The sequence below is a fragment of the Pyxicephalus adspersus genome, chromosome 2 (assembly GCF_032062135.1).
Source record: "Pyxicephalus adspersus chromosome 2, UCB_Pads_2.0, whole genome shotgun sequence".
NCBI lineage: Eukaryota > Metazoa > Chordata > Amphibia > Anura > Pyxicephalidae > Pyxicephalus > Pyxicephalus adspersus.
Window position 1 is genome coordinate 7,499,042 of NC_092859.1, and position 8,003 is coordinate 7,507,044.

The 8,003-nt window shown below is 32.0% G+C and overlaps 1 protein-coding gene across 1 annotated transcript; it reads right to left on the reverse strand.

Annotated features, from left to right (window-relative positions):
- Positions 1-5,299: 5,299 nt before the first annotated feature.
- LOC140322302 (homeobox protein siamois-like) lies at positions 5,300-7,298 on the reverse strand. The gene is made up of 3 exons (XM_072398882.1): positions 6,980-7,298; positions 6,181-6,401; positions 5,300-5,856 (listed from the first exon to the last, which is right to left on the reverse strand). The coding sequence occupies exons 1-3, from the start codon at positions 7,296-7,298 to the stop codon at positions 5,728-5,730; spliced, it is 669 nt and encodes a 222-aa protein (XP_072254983.1). The 3' UTR covers positions 5,300-5,727.
- Positions 7,299-8,003: the final 705 nt, after the last annotated feature.

Consider the following 8,003-nt stretch of genomic DNA (forward strand, 5'->3'; position numbering starts at 1 on the left):
ACGTATTGAGTTAAACATTTTACCAAACCATTATCTTCATTCTTTGATAAAGTAACTCATTCGTAAATACTTGATCTATTACACATATTCATGAATGGCAAAACACAATAGGCCTGATTTATTAAAGCTCCCCAGGGCTGCAGAAAATGAATTATTGGGGAATAACTTGGGTGATCCAGCAAAGTTTCCTAAAAATCATTTACTATTAGTTGGGAAATATTTTCAACCTTATACTGAAGACCATCTTCCCCTTCAATCTGCCCTCTATGTATGTTCACTGTACGCACATAGACCACAGTAGAAACCATTAGGATTTGAGTATAGACCTTCAAACTAAAACCCTATTGAGGTGCTAATAGAAACCTAATATTTTAAATACCTGACTAGTGAATATTTAATTTAAATAAATTGTATTTCGTGTATCTGCCTATAGTTAATTTTTTATGTGACTTCAGTTTACTGAGACTCTGAGCATGATTTATTAAAGCTCTCCAAGACTGGAGAAGATAGACTACCATGGTAGAAAATGGGTGACCTAGAAAACTTGGATTGGATCTGGTCCAATATTGAAATAATTTGCCAACTAATAGCACATGATTTTAACATAATACAATCTAGATTTGCTGGACAGTTACAGGGATCAACTAATAGCAAATTATTTTTACAAAATACAGTCTAGATTTGCTGGATTACACAGGTTCCCAATGATAGTCTATCTTCTCTAGACATGGAGAACTTAATTAAATCAGGCCCACCATGTGTCGTATACATGATACTGACCCATTTCTATGGACCAGACTGTTTGTTGAGGTTCAAATAAAAACACCTGTTTGATGTTTCTTTGAAGTTATGGAGAAGGTGTGGACAAGTAGGTACTCTTTGATCCCTGTTATACTTTGACACCCCTCTTACAGAGTAATAAAAAATATGTAAAATTGGGTGTGAAATATTGGTAATTGTCTTGTTTCCAAACCACAATACAAGCTATGATAAAACAAATGCTAATAAATTATCGTTAGAAAAGAGTTTCTATTTAAATGTAATGTAATTCTTTAACTTAAAATATTTTTAATACAGTTTAACTTTTTTGTATTTGACATAATTAATTTTCCATGTATCCATACCAGGGATGTATTTAAAATTTAACCCTGTCTTTTATTTTAATTTAAAAAAAATTGTAAAGTTCAACTTTTAATAATGGTTTAAATTACATTGAAATTTGTTTTTACATGGGATCCTGATTATGTATGTTCTTTTTAAATAAAACATATTGAATTGAAAGTTTTTCCAAACCTTTATCTTCTTTATTTGATAAAGTAACTAATTTTTTAATGCTTGTTCTATTGCACACATGCATGTATGGCAAAATACAATAGGCCTGATTTAATAAAGCACCCCAAGGCTGGAAAAGATTAACTATTAGGGTGATAACTTGAGTGATCCAGCAAAATTTCCTAAAAATCATTTTCTATTATTTGGGAAATATTTTCAATCCTAAACTGGATTCCAGATTTGTCTCCCAGGCCAAAATGTTCCCAGATCTTACATGAAGCTGACTAACTATGGTGGTTGTGTTTGCAGCTTTTAATAACTCTGATATTATTATATTCTGTCCTACTAAGAAAAAGTTAACATTTTAACCCCTTTTACACACCTTACCCTGCTTATAGGGCACTTAAGAATCAACAGAAGAGTTATGAGACCATCCTTCTCCTCATTCTACCATCTCTGTATGTTCACTGTAAGCACATAGACCACAGCAGAAACCATTAGGGTTTGAGTATAGATCCTCAAAATAAAAACATTCAGATACCATTAGAAACTTTATACTAAAAATACATTTTTTGAGAATGTTTATTTGCAATAAATTGTTTTTTGTGTAGTTGCCTATAGTTGGTTTTTGTGGTGACTCCAGTTTACTGAGACTCTGGGCATGATTTATTAAAGTTCTCCAAGATTGGAGAAGATATACTATCATGGTAAAACCTGGGTGACCTAGCAAACTTACAATGGATCTGGTTTAATATTGAAATTATTTGCCAACTAATAGCAAATTATTTTTACAAAATACAGTCTAGATTTGCTCGATCACCCGGGTTCCCCATACTTAATACTGACCCATTTCTAAGGATCAGACTGTGTATTGAGGTTCAAATTAAAACACCTGTTTGATGTTTCCTTGAAGTTATGGAAATGGTGTGGAGAAGTAGATAATCTTTGATCCCTGTTATACATTGACACCCTCCCTACAGTGTAATAAAGTTATGTAAAGTTGAGTGTAAAATAAAGGTAATTGTCTTTTCACCAAAACCCCAATACATGCTATGATAAAATAAATGCTAACATATTATCTTTGGAAAAGAAGTTCTCTTTAAATCTTAAGTATTTTTGTAATTAAATTATTTTAATACATTTTTACTTTTTTGTATTTTACACCATCCATTTTCATATTTTCATACCATAAATGTATTGAAAATTTTACCCTGTCTTTGTTTTTAACTAAAAAAAATTAAAAAATTATATGTAAAGTGCAACTCTTATTAATGGTTTAACTTACCTTTAAATGTGTTTTTACATTAGAACCTGATTATGTATGTTCTTTTTAAATAAAACGTATTGAATTAAACATTTTTCCAAACCTTTATCTTATTTATTTGATAAAGTAACTCATTTTTAACGCTTGTTCTATTACACACATTCCTAAAACTAATTTGTAATTAGTTGGGAAATATATTTAATCCTACACTGGATTCCAGGTTTGTCCCCAGGCCAAATGTTCTCATATCTTACCTGAAGCTGACTAACTATGATGGTCATGTTTGTAGCTTATCATAACTCTGATATGATTATATTTCTGTCCTAATAAGCGAAAGTTAACATGTTACCTATTTTTACACACAGAGCAGCAGAGTTATGAGAGCATCCTTCTCCTCTTTCTACCCTCTCTGTCTGTTCACTGTAAGCACATAAACCACAGCAGAAACCATTAGGGTTGGAGTATAGAGCCTCAAACCAAAAACATATTCAGGTGTTATTAGAATCTTTACATTAAAAAATACATTATTAGTTAATGCATAAATGCAATAAATTGTATTTCGTGTATTTGCCAATAGTTAGTTTTTTGGTGACTCCATTTTACTAAGACTCTGGGCATGATTTAATAAAGCTCTCAAAGTCTAGAGAAGATAGACTATCATGGTAGAACCTGGGTGACCTAGAAAACTTGGATTGGATCTGGTCCAATATTAAAATGATTTGCCAACTAATAGCAAATGATTTTTACAAAATCAAATCTAGATTTTCTGGATCACCCAGTTTCCCCATGATAGTCTATCTTCTCTAGACAAGGAGAACTAAATTAAATCAGGCCCACCATGTGTCCTATACATGATACTGACCCATTTCTATGGATTGGGAAATATTTTCAATCCTAAACTGGATTCCAGATTTGTCCACCAGGCCAAATGTTCCCAGATCTTACCTGAAGCTGACTAACTATGGTGGTGGTGTTTGCAGCTTATATTAACTCTGATATTATTATATTTCTGTCCTACTAAGAAAAAGCCATCTAATACCATTAAAAACTTTAAAGAAAAATACATTTTTTTGTGAATTTTTAATGTTTAACCTTGGTGACCTAGCAAACTTGGAAGGGATCTGGTCTAATATTGAAAACTTTTGCCAACTAATAGCACATGATTTTTACAAAATCCATTCTAGAATTGATGGATCACCCAGGTTGCCCCATGATAGTCTATATTTTCTAGACATGGAGAACTTAATTAAATCAGGCCCACCATGTGACCTATACATGATACTGGCCTATTTCTATAGACCAGACAGTAAACCGGGGTTGAAATAAAAACACCTGTTTGATGTTTTTGAAATTATGGAGAAGGTGTGGACAAGTAGGTACTCTTTGATCCCTGTCATACCCCTCTTACAGAGTAATAAAAAATATGTAACATTGAGTGTGAAAAAACTGTAATTGTCTTGTGTCCAAACCAAAATACAAGCTTTGATAAAACAAATGCTAATATATTATCTTTAGAAAAGAATTTCTATTTAAATCTTATGTAATTATTTAATTTAAAATATTTTTAAGACAGTTTAATGTTTTTGTATTTTACATCATTCATTTTTCATGTATCCATAACAAAGTTGTATTTAAAATTTAACCCTGTCTTATATTTTAAATTAAAAAAAATTTTTTTGAAAAGTTCCACTCTTAATAATGGTGAAAGTTGTTTTTACATTAGAACCTGATTATCTATGTACTTTTTGAATAAAACTTCAAATTGAACGGTTTTCTAAACCTTTATCTTCTTTATTTAATAAAGTAACTAATTTTTTAATTCTTGTTCTATTACACACATGTATGTATGGCAAAACACAATAGGCCTGATTTTGATTAAATCACCCCAAGGCTAGAGAAGATTAACTATTGGGGTTATAACTTGGGTGAACCAGCAGAATTTCTTAAAAATCATTTGCAATTAATTGGGAAGTATTTTCAATCCTAAACTGGGTTCCAGATTTGTTCCCCATGCCAAATGTTCTCAGATCTTACTTGAAGCTGACTTATTATGGTGGTTATGCTTTCAGCTTCTCATAGTTCTAATATATTCAAATTTCTGTCCTAATATAAGAAAGTTAACATGTTAACCCTTTTTACACACTTTATCCTGCTTATTGGGCATTGAAGAAGCAGCAGAAAAGAGATCCATCCGTCTCCTCATTCTGCCCTCAATGTATGTTCACTGTTAGCACATAGACCACAGCAGCACACAGCAACATATTTTGGTGCCATTATAAAATTTATATTATAAATACATTTTTAGTGAATGTTTAATTGCAATAAATTGTATTTTGTGTATTTGTCTATAGTTAGTTTTTATTGTGACTCCAGTTTACTGAGACTCTGTGCATGATTTATTAAAGTTCTCCAAGACTGGAGAAGATAGACTATCATGGTAGAACCTGGGTGACCTAGCAAACTTGGAATGGATCTGGTCCAATATTGAAATAATTTACCAACTAATAGCAAACGATTTTTCAAAATCCATTCCAGATTTGCTTGATATTACAATTATAACAAGAATTAATTTTTAAAGACAAAATAAAGAAAAAAACATTATATAATACATATTACAAGAACACTTATCACAAATACATTAAAAAATACTTTCTTTTTAGCCTGGGGGCAAAAACAGCCAACTGACAATTTCTTGGTAATTGATTTGTGGGCATCGTAGATGTAAATAAAATACTGTGCTAATATTACAAAAAACACCACATATTTCACCAGGTTTTATTCTTTCAATATTATTTATTTTCCAAAAGATTTGCATTACAGAAAATATTCATATGAACAATATAATAATATTTGCTATCATAAAAAAGCTAAAATTTCTATACATTACTATTACATTTCCAAAAACATATTATTACATATTATTTCCAAAAACAAGATTTCTTTTATTTCATTATTTTTTCATTTTTTTAATTAAACATATAATTGTTATTTAAAAACCACAACCCAAAGTGGTGGACACGGGGTCTTCACTTAGATAGAAATAGCAAAGGGCTGTTTTTGGATATTACACTAGGCAATAGGAAGAGCAAAGAGATAGTGCTCAAAATGACATTAAAAATAAATAGTCCTTGATCTTAATATTTTTTGATCCAGGTGTAAAAGATCCAATGTAGAAGCCCTTAGCTATGCTTTCATACTGATGGATAAGGAGATCCCGCACACAGAAGGGTTGGCTTTCTTCCCACCATTACAGCATTTTCAGTTTTCTGGGGATTGGATGCTTTTGCAAGGTATCTTGCTCTTCGGTTTTGAAACCAGACCTACAAAGAAAGGAAAGTTGATATTAGAGGCAATATTTTATGATTATATTGCAAATTCTACAAATATTAAATCCACAATTTCATTATAATTTGGCTTTGACTAGCTGGAAACACTCAGTTGTAGTACAAACGTTTATTTGACAAGGCATTAGGGCCCAGAGAAGGCACATAATGGTCCATAATACATAAAGAAAGGAATCCAAAGGATATCTTTGATCTCTGTATTTTTTTTAATTTACCTTTTTATTTTGGAATTTTTTTGCTATTTTGACATATATTGTTGCTCTATAACATTTTCTTTACCAAAAAAAATTAAATTCTTACCTGAATCCTAGGCTCTGGGATCCCAGTTATCCGGGAGAAGCTGCATCTGCTCACGTAGTCCGGGTAGGGATTGAAGGTAAATTGTTTTTGAAGATAGAGGGTTTGTTGCTTATTGTACAGGGTTCTTTTTCTAGACTTCTGACTTGATGTTGATGGGATCGGCTCTGCTTTGTCAGCTCTGGTCATCTTAGAATTTTCCAGTTCCTCTGTAGTGAAATGTCCTGTTGGGGAAACCAAAATGGCCTGACATTAATATAAGGAACAGAAATGGCATGTACAAAAGGATGTACTTGGCACCCAACAAAACAGTCAATGATAAACACAATGATAAAATAGTATAATACAAATTAAACCAGATCATATCTAAAAGGCCTGAAATATACATAAACTTTTCACAAATTGTACAATGTTGCTGTTAGAAATGAAAGAACTTGAACTATATCGTCAAAGCACCAGTTTTTGTACAGTAATCCACAACGCCCAAGAAGCTATAATAAGAATGGAAAAATTGAAAATCAGCCAGATATTTTTGAGAAAAAATAAGGAAAAGTCATAATTTCTGTTGGTTTGTTGCCTATGACTCTACTGATGAGAATTCCCACTTTTTGAGAAAAAAATCAAATTAAAAAAAAAATATGGGTTGTTAAGGACCTGCTGTAGGTTGATTTAGTGCCACTCCTCAGTAACTTGGCATTGAGAACAGAACAAAAAATACTCCAAATAGAGAACTTTTTTGGACAAAATAGACACTTTATATCTATCTTTCCTACAAAAATAGGAGAAACCATTGTCAACTTACTTTTAGACCCAGTTGTGGGTTGATCCTCGATGCATGTGGCTGTAGTTGGTTCCTCTCCTTTCATGGTAGCCATTGGGCTACTTGCTTTGGTTTCATGTGGAATCCCAAGAATTGAATAAAGTTCCAATAGCGTGTCCTGAAGGATGTTTGGATTATGTAAGGGAGGCTGTAGTTCCATATCTGATAGAAATCCAGGAAATGTTTCAGGGAAGCCCAATAACTTGTCATGATCACTTGATGGCAGATAAAGGTCAGGATAGTCATCTTGTAAGGAAAGAGCATTGCAGATCACCTGGTCCAGCTCAGGATCATTTTCCATGTTGGCTCCTCTAAGCTTTCTCTCAAACTATTTGTCCATAGTCCAGATCTCTTTATATAGAGAGGAGAGCCATGAGGTGTCAAGTAGATTTGATTGGGCAGTCTACTTTGATGTCAATCAGTGGATCAAAAATGAAACCTCCTAGATGCCACTTGTCTCCCTGTGTTCACACCTCATTACAATATGGCAAGAAATGTGTAAATTTTGACTTTGATATCAAATAAAACTCTGTGGATCCTCAAAACACTTCATATAAATGGATTAGCCATAAATTGAACTTCAAAGGAAAGTTTATCAAAGGACAATTATTAAAATATTTTCCATCCTTCCCAATTGTATCGTTGTATGGCTAAATGTTTGTTATTAGATTTATTTTTTTAGGGGATTATGATCTTTGTTCTATCACATTTTAGGATAGAAACTAGTTTAATTTTTTAGGATGATAGTTTTGTATTTATTTCCTTTCTCTATACAGAACAGTTCAAACATTAAGATCAGATGAGGGTGAAATATACATCACATATAATAAGATAGATGGATAATAGATAGATAAATAGAAATGTAGCATGAGTGATAGATAATGGCTAGACTGAGATATAGATTGATAGACATATATGAGATAGATAAATATACTGTGATCAATGGATAATGGATATATGAATAATGGGTGGGCATACATGAGATGGGTAGATAGGGGAAATATAG